Source organism: Cebus imitator, unplaced genomic scaffold (assembly GCF_001604975.1).
Source record: "Cebus imitator isolate Cc_AM_T3 unplaced genomic scaffold, Cebus_imitator-1.0 Scaffold164, whole genome shotgun sequence".
Classification (NCBI taxonomy): domain Eukaryota; kingdom Metazoa; phylum Chordata; class Mammalia; order Primates; family Cebidae; genus Cebus; species Cebus imitator.
This window is the reverse complement of record NW_016107479.1, coordinates 415046-432575: the sequence shown is the minus strand read 5'-3', so window position 1 is coordinate 432575 and position 17530 is coordinate 415046. Positions and strand designations below refer to the sequence as shown.

At 37.1% G+C, this 17530-nt stretch overlaps 1 protein-coding gene across 47 annotated transcripts in view; it reads left to right on the top strand.

Annotated features, from left to right (window-relative positions):
* Nucleotides 1-17530, top strand: part of PTPRD (protein tyrosine phosphatase receptor type D) — a 2344803-nt gene that overhangs the window by 2181084 nt on the left and 146189 nt on the right. For all 47 annotated transcript variants that reach the window (XM_037744085.1, XM_037744087.1, XM_017544042.2 and 44 more), the window contains 2 exons: nt 1170-1429; nt 13331-13421. In XM_037744085.1, coding sequence (XP_037600013.1) covers nt 1170-1429; nt 13331-13421 — 351 coding nt within the window. The remainder of the gene's footprint in view (nt 1-1169; nt 1430-13330; nt 13422-17530) is intronic.

Here is a 17530-nt window from a genome sequence, read left to right as displayed (position 1 = left end):
TTGAGACTGAGCCTCCCGAGTTGCTGGGGACTACAGGCACATGCCACTATACCTGGCTAATTTTTTGGTATTTTTAGTAGAAACGGGATTTCACCATGGTCCTTACTATTCTCATTTGTGACTTTCACCTGGGAGACAGTTTGGTATTTTTCAAGTGTGTCCTTTTTCACTCTGAAGACGGAGCAGGAACTTAAATCCAGGGCTGGCATCACTTGTAGGTTACCTACTACTTTGAACCTGAACCTTTTACATCTAAGCTAGTGCTTTTCTTTTTCAGCCAGAGAATGAAATTTACATGGTTTCTACCTATTTCTACTGCAATACTCTGAGAGTTTCTGAATTTGTTAATTGGCCTGAATTCTTGGCACATTTCAAACTCTGGTTTGCCATTAAGAGATGTTAGCAAGTATATATTTATGAAATAAGAAATGGAGAAACATTTTTGAAGGTAAAAAATATAAACTGGAAGTGGTGGCTTATGCCTGTAATCCCAGCACTTTGGGAGGCCAAGTTGGGTGAATCATCTGAGGGCAGGAGTTTGAGACCAGCCTGGCCAACATGGTGAAACCCTGTCTCTACTAAAAACACAAAACTTAGCCAGGTGTGGTGGGACATGCCTATAATCTCAGCTACTCAGGAGGCTGAGGCAGGAGAATTGCTTGAACCCAGGAGACAGAGGTTGCAGAGAGCTGAGATTACACCATTGCGCTCCAGCCCGGGTGACAAGAGTGAAACTCCATCTCAAATTAATTAATTAATTAGTTAATTAATAAAAATATTTAGAAAGAGGAACCTAAACCTTTAGAAAGTAAGCCATATTGATAATACATTGAAGACATTGAAGAAAATAAGCAATATTGATATTACATAGAGCTTTTCTGCACATATTCCATTAAGATCACATACAACTGAGAGATCTAAAATTGAAAAGTTATTATGTATATCTTTGTATATTTTTGATAGACTTAGAAACATTTTATCATTATGCAGTAGGAAGTGACAGGAAAACCGATGCGATCTCCAGAATTATGACCACTCATGGGCTAAGAAGTCACCTAAAATTTGAGTTGACCTTATATACATTTTCCATAAGCAAGCACACATTGGTTTAGAAAATATATTTTGCCTCGCTGATAACCGGAGTTTTTTGATTGGTTATATTTCTTTAGATTCTTTATGATGATGGGAAAATGGTAGAAGAAGTGGATGGCCGAGCCACACAGAAATTAATTGTCAACCTGAAGCCTGAGAAGTCATATTCATTCGTGCTGACAAATCGTGGAAACAGCGCTGGTGGGCTGCAGCACAGGGTCACAGCAAAGACTGCGCCCGATGTATTACGTACCAAGCCTGCCTTCATTGGGAAGACCAACTTGGATGGCATGATTACTGTGCAACTGCCTGAAGTACCTGCAAATGAGAATATAAAGTAAGTTGATGAAGGGTTAGGGCTGAAGGAAAGAATTACAGGTAAATAGGAACATTGCATCTCAAAATTATAGAGGTTATAAAAGAAGATATTGCTCAATGTGGTGAAGATTCTTCTGCTCAGACTCCCAGCTTTGCTATCCAAATTCTGTTGCAATGTGCCCTAGTATTCATTGTAACACACATTTTCATTAACACAGAGTTTTAAAATCTGTGTTCTAGGGACAGTGTTATTTACGAGAGTCAGAAAAACAAATAGAAAACGTGGTTCATACTGCAAAGCATTTTATGTCATAGTATATGGAATAAGGTGAATAGGTGACTAACTCTAATATTTGGCAAAATATGATTCTAATTATGATGAAGTCTTACAAAGTAATATAAGGCTGAAAATCAATTGTGGGAAATTAGATAATGGTATATGACACCGATGTATTAAAAAATAATTCCAACAAGTTAAAGTTAGAAGTGACATTGGAAAAAATATAATCATTAGAAAATTCAAGTTTTCTGGTTTGAATGTAGCACAGCATAGAAGCCAACAGGCCTAAAATGGAAAATTAAATCCAGTCAGTTAAATAGTTTGTCCAAGGACATATAGGTTGTTGGTTGCATAATCAATACAAGAAAAAAAGTATATTCACCAAAATGTATGAACTACAAGTACTGTGGTAGACCCCGGGTAATAAAAAAAGATGGGTTTCTGACTTGAAAGAGCTTACCATAGAATGAGGGAGGTACAGAGAAACAGACAGATGTAGTAAGTGTTAATGACAGAATTAAGCCTTATCTTAAGAGCAGCTAATTCAGAATGGGTAGAAGAAGTTTCTGAACTTAATCTTGAGGGATAAATAGACATACAAATAATAAAAGAGAGACTGTATGCAAAGGGAGTGGTATGTGTATAAGCCCATTACTAAAGGCAGCAAGTGGCGCCATACAGCTGGATCCCAGAGTGCCTGGCCACAAGCGAGGAGAGGAGGAGGAAGGCGGCATACAAGAGCCAAGGCATACCCAGGGGTCGGAGCTGTATCCTCTAGACAATGAATACATGAAAGCTCTTTATACAAGAGAGTGGCATGATAACATTTCTATAATACAGAGGTCTTATTTTTTCCATTTTAGGAAACATTTTTTGAGCATCTATTGTGCTACCTGTTTGGAATAAGATAAATTCTTTCCCATTTCTTCTGTCTCTCACCCTCAAGTTTAGATGAAACTTGCTATGCCAGGTTGGAAGGTCAGGCAGAGAGGCCTTATACATAGCTCATGCACTGTTGGAAGTCGGATAGATTGGAGCACTACAGAGATAGTGGTAGCGAAAACTGTTGGGAGGTGGTTATGTAGTTGGTTGACTCCAGGCAAGTAAGAAGATTCTAAAGGAAGATGATGATGATGGAAATAGGATGCAGAGGCAGACATGAGCTATACTAGAGGAGTAGTACAGCAGAAATTGGTAGCTGCTTTATGATGAGATCAGGACAGTAAAATATGGCTCTGAGGTCTGAGCTTGGATGACAATGAATGATGTGATTCAACCTAAAGAATTAAAAAAAATTCAGAAGTAAATGAGTTTAACTCTGTGTGTATTGATATGAAGTATCAGTGGAATACCTGGTTAAAAATGTGGGCTAAGAGAAGTTATTAAGATTAAGGATATACATTAAGGATACGCATTTACAAGTTGTTAACAAAACAGCTCATAAATGCATTTCACGGAAGAAGGCAGAATCACTGAGACAGTGAGGGGAAGATGTGAAGCAAAAGACTAAAATAAAGTCTCAGCTAATAGGAAGAAGAGAGCCAGTAGAGGACACAGAGAGGGATTATTAGAAATTTTAAAAGAGAACTGAGCCAGAGCAGCAAGGGAAAGGGATTTTCTAGAAAGAAGAAAATTCGAAAAGTGATCAAAACCTTCTCAAACTCCAGAAAACTTGAAGCAGGTGGCTGAGAAAATCAGGTATTAAAACATAAAATCAGAAATAAGCAGTTTTAAAATAGTATAATTTGTGAAATATAAGTATAGTTAAGAAGTTCATACATGATACACATCCGAAAACAACCCTTCCTGAATAAACTTTCAATTACTGTGTATTTGATAAAACAACTGCTGAATTTCAGCTAGGTGATAGAACTTCTAAAAGATTATTACTAGAATAAGTGAAAAGAATTTCTAAAATATTATTACTGAAATAAATTCAGTATAAAATAAGGTCTTCACATTTGTCTACTCTTCTTTTTCTATAATGCAGAAAACTGAAAATGAGAATGCAGTATTGGTGTAATTTTTAATGCCGCAAATTTCAATATGACAATGAGATTATATTTCTCCATTGCTTTGTGTATTCATTCTGAATGTTTGTTAATTGATCTTGACAGATAAAGGATATTTATGAATTTTTAAAACAATGTTATTGAAATATAGTATGTAAGAAGCTGTGCATATTTAATGTATACAACTCAATGAGTCTGGGGACAAGTATTTACCTATAAAACCATCAAGACCATAGACGTATCAGTTATTTCTTGATCACCAACCTTAATGTTCAGTGTTTCAGGGATTCAGTAGAGACAATGTATTCTTTCTTATTCTTCTCATACAGCATAGTTAATTGGAGAATTTGGACAAGCAAAGAGTTCACTGAAGCAGAGCCCTATAATAAAGAAAATTAGATAAAGGAGGCCATAGACTGGGCTCCTAACTCCGGCTTACTAGTTCAGCAGTCCTAGAGAAAATGACAGCTGAGACTTTAAAAGGGACAGGGAGTTAGCTGGGCCATGGGAGAGATAGCCATTCACTCAGGATGTACAGCATCTGTGATGGTGTGGAGGCAGGAGAGAGACTAGCAGTTGTTACGTGGTCACATTGTACTTGTCTGTGTCTTAAGACTTTCTTGATGGCATCCAACAAATACATACTCCGTACACAGTATTTTGTCAGTGTTATTTCTGGGAATAGAAAGATGACTGAGATTAAGTCCTACCTTAGAGTAGGAGAACAGGTTCAGGAAACAGATAATGTTAATGTAATGGGGGTGAGTACTGCCAGGTATTGTGAAAACATAAATATCAAGTTTTAACCCAACTTGGATGTCAGGGAAGGCCTACTGAAGGAGATCATATCTAATCTGAGTCTGCTAGCATGAGAAAGATTTAAGAAAGGTGAAAAAGTTACAAATAATGAAAGAAAGGGAAAAAATATGGACTATAAATTCATTCCATTAAAAAAACTTACAGTCTCTTTAGGAAAAGAGCAGTTGAAAGAGGAAAATAGTATAGTACATTCTTCAGCATTTACTATTGGTTTTCAATACTTTTATTTATAGAAAAAATTATCGTTAAGAGGCCATTCACCAATTGTCTTGGTAAAATATGTTAGCTATTATTGGAAATTGGCACTTTCAGTTCATTGGTCGTAAATTTCGTTCTATTTTCCACTTTCTGAAGGAGTTGCAGATATTGCAGAATGTTTCCTACCTTTTTGGGTTTTTCTTTAGCTTGTTCAATGTTTTTGTTTTATTTACGTGCTTTCTCCTTCTATATTTGAAATGGGAGCCAGGGAAAAGGTATAAGGCTTTGACATCACAGAAATGAGACCATTATGAAGCAGAAAAAGAAAGCAAACTATTATGGAACATTTTTTATATTCTAGAAATGCGTTAAAGAGTCCCAGAAATATACTACAGCCACATTGGGGAAAAAATGAGCGAAAGACTAAACCAAGAAAGTACTTGAGTGGGAAAAGTATCAAAGAAATAGAAAATAAAAAGCAAATCTTTCAGTAAAAAGCTTTAGGTGATTTCTGTTTAGCGGAATTCTTAAAGGGATAATCGTGTAAAGTTACTATGCCTGTTTTCTAGATTGGTTAATGTGGCAGGGTCAGGTATTACAGGAAGATCTGTGCCACACTGCATCACTTGCAGTGGTTGGCAAGTTTAAGAATTAGGAAGGATTGTAGCTTCTTATTCAATATTTTATTAGAAAAGTGAGAGTAAGAAACAGAACCCATTCTAGAATTGTGGGCAGGTTGCTACCTTTTATTTAGATGAAAGCTATCCAGAAAAATGCTTCCTATTTGTTTTCAAGCAAAATGCAGTTTTGGTGATTGACACCTGTTTTGTTGACCAACAGAAATTATGCTTTCATTTCTGGCCAAGTTAATAAGGAGATCTTGACCCCTACTCCTCAGATCCTCACCACTTAGAAACAAAAGTATTTCTTATCAATTTAATGATTTCTAATTACTTTAATATATCTTTACTTTCATACTTGGTTTTTATATATTTTGTGTGGCAAATCAGGAGAGTTCCCTCAGCTAAATTTCTTTTGTAACAGCCTTAAAGATACTGCAAGTTCTGTTATCAGGAATTCTGTGGTGCTTAAACCTTCTATTTCAATAGATTTGGGGAGCAGAATGCCAGTCAGAGCTAGCATTGCTGCTGTTGCTCAGAAGCAGGTTGTAATATGACATAGGGAACTTCTGTGACTCTACAGAGCAGAATTCCCCTCTGGGTATTTAAAACAAAATGCATGACTCAGGTTATGCTAAAAGAAAGAGCTACCAGAAGGCAATCTATGTAAATTAAATTATAATAACCATTTTATGTTTATAAAAAATAGAAATGAAGAATAAGGGTATTTTATGGATTTTTAAATTTCTTTGGTCTTAGTAATTCTTACTCAACTTTTTCATTTAAACAAGAAGATTTTTAAGGAAGCATGGCTTATAGTGTTGCTGCATAAGATTTGTGGTCCACTATTAGCAGCTTAATGAAGAATAATTAATCACATGTTTGTGAGTTAAAGTAATAAAGGCTTAAATTTGTGTAGTACTTGGAATTTTCTGAGGATATTAAGTTTCATTTAAGACTCACAATAACCCTGCAAGGTAGGTATTCTTCCTCTAATTCACGAGTTAAATGAGATTCAGGGGTGCTAAGTGGCCTGGCCAAGATCATACAGCTGATCCTAGTAATAGTTAATATGAACAGAGGGCATACTAGGCGCTGTGCAAAGGACGTTATACACATTAACTGATGTCATCCCCACAGGAAGGGTGCTTTTCATTTTATAGTTGAGAAACACACAATGTAGACTGACTTGCCCCAGCCCACAATACAGAACCAAAGAGGAGAGACCTGAATCCAGGCATTCTGGCCCCAGAGCCCACGTTCTGAACCACAACCCTGTCTCTGTGACCGTAAGTTTATGAGTCAAAATAGAACATTTTTTTCTAGGACAACTGGTAACTGATTAAAAACTCCCTAAGTAGTAGACATGAACGAGACTGCCCCAGACAAACCCTTGAACTAGGAGTGACCAGGTATATATGCTTGGGTACAGATCATAGAAGTATGTGTTTAGTGTCATGAAGCAATAAAGTCAGTGGGTCACCATGAAATTGAAGGAGAGGTAAAGCAGGAGGCTCATGCAAGAAATGACATTCATCATTAAACTCCGAGATGGATTTTTCTCCTCCCAGTTAAATAACCTGTTTGAGAATGCTAATACAGACGAATACAAAAAGCCTGACTGAATTCGAGGTGGGACTGCCACAAAGACCAGAGCTTGCCTTCCCATATAATTATGGGGAACTGGGCCCCTTGATGATAACATATTAAATGAAATTAGTAAAACTTTACTTAATATAATTAAAATTCTGAAGGTTAGATTTAACTTATCTAATTAAATCTAATATACTGGGAAAACACAGCTTACTTTATAAGTTGTCAAGGGCTTTCCAGATATATTGATTCTGAAGTTATTTATTTTTCTATTACATTAATAGTTCAAGTCTGTGTTGAAAAGCCATTTTGAGTCTTAACTCCAGACTTGAGGCAGACAAGCAAAGCAGAATGTTGAGTTTAATTTTAACCATATATAAAGCTAGCTCCAAAAGCAATTTATTTTTTTTTTCATTTCAGGCAAGTTCTTTCAGCTCATATGATTTGGTTGATATGAATTTGTAGGGCACATATTAGTTCCCCATTTCACTCCTCCAGTCTGAATCATCTTATCTTCCTTAACGTCCTGTGAGATTAGAACGAGGGTCATGAGTGGGGCAGTAAGGAAAAGAATGTTTGCAATGAGGAGTTATATTTTCTGTAAACTCTGTATGGGCATGCTGTTGCTGGTTTGAAGGATGGAGAAAAAGCTGGATGAGACTGAGAGTGGAAAATCCGATGGAGAAGAACCACCAAATACTTTGACTACCTGATTTAGGAGAGACGTGAATTCCTGAGAGCCACCTATTCCACTCACTGTCTTCTCAGTGGAAGAATATTTTCATGATAAAATGGCAAAGTTAAGCAAATTTGGGGAATATTATATATATATGTAATGTCTATTTTAGTAATATTTTTATAAATATATGAATATGTCTTAAACAGTTTAAAAAATTTTATAGATTAAAAATGGTCCATAGAGGCCGTATAACGGGGGTAATTGGCTTAAATAAAAATCAGGGAAGATTTCACTTAGAAAATAATCAGTTAATAGATATTTAAGGAAAGAGAATAGTTAACTACATGGGAGTGACAGAAAGTTCTAGGCAGATGGAACAGAATGATCAATAGTTTAATGACAGAATGGACTAAGGCAGGGATCTTCAATCCCTGGGCCTGGACGGGTACCAGTTCCTAACCTGTTAGGAACCTGACGGCACAGCAGTAGGTAAGCAGTGGAGAGGGAACATTGCCACTGGAGCAAGCTCCACCTCCTGTCTGATCAGCGGTGGCGCTGGATTCTCATAGGAACATGAACCCTATTGTGAACTGCACATGTGAGGATTCTAGGTTGCCAGCTCCTTATGAGAATCTAATGTCTGATGATCTGAAGTGGAACAGTTTCACATCAACACCATCCCCCCAACCCCCATCCTGTCTGTGGAAAAATTATCTTCCATAAAACCAGTCCTTGCTGCCAAAAAGGCTGGGAACCACTGGTCTAAGGTAGAGGCAAGACATTGAAAGCCTATGGAGCTGTAGCTGAGAGGGCACAGTCAGAGGGAATTCAGCCAAGATCCTACTGGGCCTTCTGATAACTTTCAGTTTTTATCCTAAGAGAAATGAGGATCCATTGAAATGTTTTAAAAAGTGGAAATGGCACAACAGATTTTGTGTTGTGAATTGAAAATTTCAGAGACTACACTAGACGGGGATAAAGTCAACAGAGAGAGTTAGGAGAGTCAGGTCACAGTCTGGGCATGAGACATGGAATGAGGCCAGAATAGTGGTGGTGGAGACGGAGAGAAACACGTGCACTGGAGATCGGGTTTGGAAGAAGTCGCCCTTGGCAATAGATTGAGTGTGACAGAGGGAGAGAATAGAGCAGGTTGTCAATGATAACACTTAGGTGTCCGGCTTGTGCACTGAAATGGATTATAGTGCAATATTAGGGAGGATTTATTTTGAAAGGCATATTGTTTGTTTTATTTTAACCTCAGTAAATTTGGGATACTTTTGTAACCCAAATGGAGACATTAAGTTAAAGTCGGATCAACCAGAGGAATTCGGAAGAACATTCTCGGCTAAAGGTATGAATCTGGAAATCATTTACCTATAGCTAATAACTGATGCCCTGAGCTGGAATGAGATCTAGGATGAAAATAGGGTCTGGATGGAAGTTCTTAGCCAGAGCCTTGAGGAATGTCACCATTGTCGCTGGGCAGCAGATGATAAATTCTGCCAAGGAAATAAGGTTAGTGTGAAAAGAGATACACATAGAAATATCAGAAGAATGTCACAGAGAAAGGGCTCAGAATGTTCATGAAGAGTGTTAACATCTTAAAAGGTCTGCTAAAAGGTCAAGAAGGAAGAGTATCGGAAACTCCCCTTCTGATGTAACACCATGGAGATCACTGAGCACCCTGGCAGTGGTATTGAGGTGGACTGAGGAGGCAGGCACTAAAGCCTGGCTGGCCAGGAAGTGAGGGGAAAGGGAGGTAGAGGGAGGAACACACAGCTATTTGCAGAGTTTTGGCAGTCAGGGTGGGAGAGAGAGGTGACTGGAGTGGGGTGTGGTTGGTTTTGTTCCTTATATGGCACGTGTTTATACGTGGTTGAAAGCTAATGGATGGGATTGAATGGGGAAGGAGAAGTTGAGATATAGGAGAGAGGAGGGGTGTGATGTATGGACCTTCCCAAGAAAGCAAGAAGATGGGGAACAATTCAAGAAATAGTTAATGGTCTTCAAAAGTAGGGCCAGCCCTTCTACTTTAACAAAAGAAAAGTTTATGGTTTGTGTACAGATTTAGATAGGCTTGTAGTTTGGTAGACAGATGATGAGGGAATTCTTGTCGGATTCTTTGCCTTTTCTTTGTATTTAAGAGATAAGACCATCTTCTACTGGGGAGGTTTGAACGTCCGTGGTTTCAAGCTGGAGGAGATAGGGAAAACGTTACTGTGGAAAATGGATGGACTAGGCAACTGGAGAAGTTATTAGGTAACTAGGTAGTGGTAAGATTGCCAGACCGTGTTGTGGGCCTAACTGTTGGGTTTGCTGATTCTGAATTTATGGGATTATTCTGCCCTGTGCTTTATTTCTTGAGCTGTCTTCAGCTCCCTGGATTCTGGCACAGAAAATGGCAGGCATAGATTTCAGCTAATGTAGAGTGGAGGAGGTGGGCTTTGGAAAGGGAGAATTGAAGAATCTAAGAGCTTCAGCAGTACATTGGCCAGACCTATGAAGGTTGAAATCATGCAGGATGATGGCAGAGTTTGGAGAAAAAAAAAAAGGCCATGAACCCCACAAAAGAATCTTCCCTTAGAAAAGGAGATGTGTGGAGAAGTTCTAGACAGCAAAAATCAGCCAGAGAAGAGCATAATATAGCTGGATTGCATGAGCTTCAAAAAAGAGAGGGTTTGTTAATAAAAAATCTAGTGGGTGGAAGAAAAATAAGCAACGGGAAGTCAGGAAAGAAACTCCAAAGCCTGACTCTGAATTTCACAGGCAGGTGAGGAGGAATAAATCCACAGCTGCCATATGAGAAGACTGCAAAGAAAGCAGCACCCTCAGGGAAGGGCCAGGTTGCAAGTAAGGCAAGGATGTTGACGTTTACGAAGCTGTGGTTACAGAGAGCACAGTTGCGAAGTGTGGATTTAGACCGAGGCAAGGCTTTGTATAATACAGAATTTCAAATTGCCACTGCCCTATTTCTTTCAGTGTGCAAAAGCTGCTTTGAAGCAAGCTTCACTTTGACTGCCCTAGATGAATGCTTCAGAGATCAGCAGAGAAAAAGGGTTATGGATATCTGGCCGCACTGCTAATTAATAGCTGTGGGGGAGGCTGTTCAATTCTTATCCCAGCCACAAGTAAAATGAATAGTTAGGGAGTGCTGCCGAAGAATGGGTTGTTTTTTTTTTTTTTTTTTCATGTATAAGAATGGCAACCCAGAGTATGAAATCAGAAGAAAAAATTAATGAAACTCATCAGCTTCACCTTGATTTACAAGATTCTGAAGGAGGACGGTGGTAGCTCTCTGATAATATGCAATATCATTGCTTTATGTGTAGAGCTCTTCTGACTTAGTGCAGTTGGTAGTGAAGGCAAGAGGTTCCTTGACAAGTGTGTTTATCAAGTACATCTGCAGCGTGATTTTGTATGCTCAGTTGCAGCCTCCGTCATTCTCCTCCATGCTCATTTAACATGATGGACTTGTTTGGCAAATCCTTCAGGTGGTGGGAGGACAGGAAGGGGGAAGCTTACTCTGGATCATAAAATAAAAGATATTGGTCTCTGTCACACACTCCAACTCTGCCTTCTCCTCATCCTCCTTGATCATTACGATTATTTGTAGTAAAGAAAATGAATGGCTAGCTGGTGTAATCCTGTGTATCTGTTGATTAGTTGCTCACAGCACCATGGAGAAAGGACTGTGGTATAATTGTCTGGTTTGACTTGAATTCTTGATTGGGGGAAAAGAAGTTTGACAGATTCTTTAACCTGCAGCTCATGGAACTTCATGGAGTCTCACTGAATGAGACAGTTCAGATACATTGCTCCAACTGTGGTGTTCATACTAGCCAGCAGCAGCAGGCATCTGTTTAGTGCTACATGCCACACATACTGTGCTGAGCATCCTGAGTTCGTTTATTTCCCCACATATCACAGCCTGGTATTTTTTACTCACATATTACAAAACATAAAACTGAGGTTCTGGAGTTTACGCCCAAGATCAGCCCAAACTCTGGGCAAGACATATCTCCAAGTACTGTATTCTTCACCAGAACGCTCTAGAGCAGTACCATCCAAGAAATGTAATGAGAACCACATGTGAAATTTTAAGTTTTGTAGTAGCAACAGTGAAAAAAGTTAAAAGCAGATGAAATTAATTTTAATAATTTTATTTAACCTAATATATCCAGATTATTATTTCATCATGTAATCATTATTTTTTAAATTATTACTGAGATATTTCACACTCTGTTGAATGCTGTGTTTGAAACCCAGTGTGTCTTTTATATTTACAGTGCATTTTAGTGTGGGCTAGTAACATCTGCAGTGCTCCCCAGGGGCTAGTACTGGGCAGCTCTGGTCTAGACTCTTAGAGGAAACAGAGTTCTTAGTCACTGAGTTTATAATAGGTTTTGCTTTGAGGTGAGTAGGAAGAGGCCTTCCTGACCTCTATGGTCTCTGTGATTGGTCTCTGTGATTCAGTGTGGCACAGGGTTGGAAGTGTCCTTCTTCTTTCTTTGTCTTGTGTGGTGACCTCCTCTTTTAAAGGTATGTGGGTATGTTTGGGTTCGTGTGTGTGCATTTTCATTTTCACAGTAAATCTCCACAAAGTATATGGAAATACTTTTCTAAGGACCATGGCCACCGTTAAGATAAATGTAGGTTTGCATCCCCTTACTGTCTGTTTTTATTTGGCAATTATTTAATCTTTACAGATCGGTCTTTTTGCCTGTGACCTATCCTTGTAGCCTTAGACGCTATACCTAGGCTTTATTCAGATGTCTCTGTAGGAGGACAAAGCCAGATTATGCATTGTACTATATACCTGAGAAGTAGGAAGTGATTAATATGTTGTTATTATACAGTATGTTCAAAGTCCTTGTATAGTTACTACCAAGGATCATATGAGCAGAGTCCCTTAACAGGAACATGAAAGCAGGGTATATACTATACTGGAGTGACAAAACAGCTTTACAAATAACGCATACCTATTGGTGGTCTGGTACCTTTATACATTACTTACATTTTAATTGACCGTTCTCAGTGTAAGGATTCAGTTACTTTTGTCTCTTTGTATAGATATCCTTGTATTGATAGCTATGTTGAAAGCCCTTAGGTTGTGATTTTCTCCAAATTTCTGCAGTACTTACCTTGAGGTTTGCAATTTGATGGGTATAATAGAAGAGCATTGTTAATGTTTCACTCTATGCAATTATACCTAGTTTTTATCACTTGTATTTTTCAAATTCAAATAAAGAAGTGTTTTAGGTTTGTATAAACAACATAGTAATAACAGGTATTTATGTGAGCTAAGACTAAAATTTTTCTTATACAACCCCTTTTCAAAACATCTTCTTATAAATGAATGTCATAGAAAATATTTGGTTCAGCAGCTTATGGCAGTAGATTGCAGTATTCCAGCCTTGCACATGTCCGGCACCAGGGCCCTGACAAACTAGGCCTGCTCTGTTTTATGATACCTAATAAAGAGCAGTCAACCATGATGATATTACCATACAAGATCATTGCAGTCTCACATAAATGTCTTCCCATGTTGTTTTCAAAACTGAACAAACAGGTGGTTATTTGTCATTGATATAAGAAATGGACAAGTCACTCCATATCCATAATTTACCTTCAGCCTCGCTGGCCTGTGGAAGATTTAAGGGTATATCCACTTTTTCCTCCTTTGAATTAACCTTACTTTTGTCTATTCATTCTTGTGCAGAGGTTACTACATAATAATTGTGCCTTTGAAGAAATCTCGTGGGAAATTTATCAAGCCATGGGAGAGTCCAGATGAAATGGAATTAGATGAGGTAACTATGTCATTGTTGGCTGTGTCTTTCATTAGTTATTTAATTTGCTACATATCTGCCTCCTCCCTATGGAGGCATTTTAGGATCGAATCTGGGTATTGGCTTCTCCATACCTAGCTGGTTGGATGGTTCAGTGCTGTTGCTATGCTAACCCTTGGTGATCCCAACAAAGATCCTTTTGCTTTAATTAAAAAATATTAAGCTGCAATAAAGCTTACAACCTGTCTAATCTTTGTCGGCATTAATATTTTGCCCCTTGCCCCTTGTAAAACCTGATGCAGAGGTGTGGAAGGTGAAGTGAATTGTCAGCAAAGACTTAATCACCATTGATAGAAACCCCAAGGTCCCCGTCATTAGTGCAACAGTTGCTGAGGCTGATAAAAACACCAAATTACAATTTGCAGCAGAGTTCATTTGACCTACTATGTGTTCTTGTCCAGTTTCTCACAGAATTCTGTTGATTAGAAAATGTTTGCCTTATTCTCTATTCTGTAGGTTTTCAGAGTCAAAAATGCATTTCACTATTGAGAAAGTAATACAACTCAAAAAATTGTGAGCAAAGCAAAATATGTAGAACAAAAAACAACAAATGCTAAATATATAATGTGGATTTCTAAAATCTTCCAACAGCAGGTGCATTATAATTGGTACCCTTCTTGTATAAGGACATTTTTGAAAGGTAATGCATAATATGAAGAAAAATACATAATTATCACATACTTCTATTTAGATAAGAAAATATGATCCAGAAGTGTTGAGCTAGATCCCCAGAGGACCATAGCAAGTTAATGAGTAGAATTTGCATTTTAAAATACGGAAGATCCCTTGTTATTTTAACATGATGCTGTTTTCAATCACTTTTTAAGGCAAATAACCATAAGACCCCATTTGGAAAACATGAGATTTTAATTTATTGGGTTTATTTACAACATAGGCCACATCTCATAGTATGACCTTTTATTTCCGCATATTTCTTCTACCTCAAATTGTTACAAACAGAGCAAGGAAAAGAATAAATTCCCTACCCACATTACAGAGAGGTTATGTTTATTTCATACCTATGTCTGCACACAGGAGACACAAAGGAGGCTGTGATCTGACCAAAAAGATTGTTAGCTTTCTTTGGCAGACATATGTCATCTCTAAAAGTGGGATTTATGATCACTGGCTTCATTTATCTGAATTAAATTTGGTCAAATTCAGAAGAGGAGGTGAGTTCAAGGTTAGGTGTATGCTTTTGTGTCACTAGTGATTAGATGATCATTGAAGCTGTGTAAAATGAGACATTATTTCAATAGTGTCATCAAGTAATTTAGATATGTTATTATTTTAATTGTTTTGTATTGACGGTAAAGGAACAAACTCATTATTCTGTGACATTGAAACAATAGTAATCCTTTAACTGAAAATACAGAATGATCAGCTGGCTTTGAAGCAAAACATGATTTTACTCGCAACTAATCAGTTAATCTTGGTATAGTCTGTACTATTTTCATTGGTTCTCAGCTGAATTACAGAACTGTCATCATGCCATTTAAGTTGGAACGGGACTTAAAATGCAAAGGCAACTTGTAGAATCTATGAATTGTTCTACTTATTAAAAAAAAAAGTTTTTAAGGCATTGAGAGCCAAGCCAAAATGACATCAAATACTTTTAAATAATAAGCTTTCCTTATAAGTGAAGCCATTTGATAGTAAGTAATAGAAAGTGATTCTCTTTAATAGCCAGGTTTTAACCTCCAAAATGCACAGCAACACTAATGGATTAAACTATAGGGCTATATGACTTTGAACTTTCTTGCAATTAAATTCTGTGGGTCTCTGCTGCTGATTCCCATAACAAAGGGTCATTTTAATCATCCAAGTTGTGGTGCATTAATCTGTATAATAGTTTGATAAAGAACATTTTATTAATTCAAAATTTTTGGGTCGGGATGGGTTGTTTCCCACTTTTCTTACTGATATAATTGAGACCACATTGTAGAATTAATGGTGGAAGAAATAAGATATGCATTGACTGGAAAATGAAAATTATTTCTGATAAAGAACTAAGCCCTTGATATATCTCCTGGAATTACCTCCAATACATCTTGTAACCATTGTGGAGAGGAACAAATGAAAGTAGGCTATGCCCTCACTTTATGCTTACTCATCCAGTTTCTGATCCCTACAGACACATTTTTTTTTTCTACCATGGATAATAAAAGCTTTGTAGTAATTTTATCTATAGCTTGGTACTGCCAGGTTTGACAAAGCAGTGTTCGTCTCTTAAATGTATTCGATCAGGTAATTTTTCACAAAGGCCTGTAATTCAAATTGCTGGAACCATATCATTGAATAGAATGGTGGCCTAAGGGGATTTCCACATGCATGCCTCATATCTAGGCCCATAAAAAATTGAAAGAAGCTTTCCAAACAATATTACTCTCGAAATTATCTTCTGAGTTCGTTTATCCTTTGTCCGGAGATGCTCTCCACATGATAAATTTATAAACTGAAACTCCTATTGTCAAGGTCAAACTGGACAGAGAAGACATTGATAGTCAAAATGAATTGGGGCAGAATGACTCCCAAAATGTTAGTGATATTTAATTCAGAGCAGGTCATGTAATATATCATGAGCTTTTCATTGCATTGTACTTCAAAGTCTTATCGTAAAATAAAGTGGTCATTTGTGGTTGTAACCGCAGCATGCTGGCTAACTTTGGTGTCATCTGAGCTCATTTGAACCATTTAACGTGTAACATAGGAAGCATCCTACAGAGATTATAGCAATATAAAGGGGCAGAGTGATGTTACAGGTTTGACTTTAATGAATGACTGCACTGGATCTAAGAATCCAAAAACTCAAATATTTTATTCTGAATTAATTCCTATAAGTCTTCTAAAGAAACCCTAGCAGAAAGTGCTTGTGGGAATGACAATGATATGGATGAATTATGACTATTAACTACATCTGCACTATGAATAAAATCAAGGTAGGGTTTGATCAGTAAAGTAGAAAAGGGGACACAGTCACGTAAACAACTCATGATAAATGTTTTTGATCACCCAGCTTCAAAAGCTATTCAGCATATCCACAGTGCATTTTCCTTCTTGGTGTAATAGGTTACTGTCCTTTACTACATATCAACAATAAACCGTATAATGAGGCTTCAGTTATATTGCATTAAATATTTGGCATCAGATTTTTAAAATTAGCTTATAACAAGAATCAAGAAAAAGGAAATAACACATTCATCTGTCTTGATATAAGCAGATACATATTTTATGTATAAATACACACTGAGTTAAAACGATTTAGAGTATCAGAGCTTAAACATCACGTTTATATTTCCTTATGATATTGTGTAATCATTAAGTAAATTATAGTTGAAAAAATCTCTAACGTGGGATTTCGTTTTATTTCACTAATTGAGTCTAATTATATAATAAGGTTTTCTATTGTACCTTAGTTTCCTCATTTAAAAAATGAGGATATTAACCATCCTTATTGGGTTCTAAGGGGTAAATTGGAGCTAATGCATGCTTAGAATCCCTAGAACTGTGTCTGGCACCTAGTAATTGCTTAATAAATGAAAACTATTATTGTTACAGTTACCATCATTATTAAAAGTAAAGCTAAATTTGACAACCAGATTAAAAGGTAGTGCTAACTTTCTGGCCTTGTGTTTTTACTGGCCATTTGGTGCATTGTTGATCAGCATAACTGAATTTATTATGAGATGATCCAAATTTGCCAGCCAACTAATGCCCAATCTACTGTGCTTTTCCTAAAACAGCTTACATTTCGTGTCATTTTAATTGCATCAATTCACGGAAAATTTTGGCACATTTTAAATTAAATATTATTGAAAAATAATGTAGGCCAAAATTTTCCTATAACGGAAAGACTTTTTTTTTACATTTTTGGGATACAGTTTTGAACCAGCTGAAGACATTTGCTAATCCCAGTGTAGAAGGAACTGTACGGTATCATCAGATTCCTAACAGACTCATTCAGTGTTTATCATATATACAGTCCGAAATCATTTTATTACAGAAACCTAGCCTTGATGATGCCAGGCTCTCATTCTACAAAGGAAAGATCACTGCTTTGGCTTTCATTA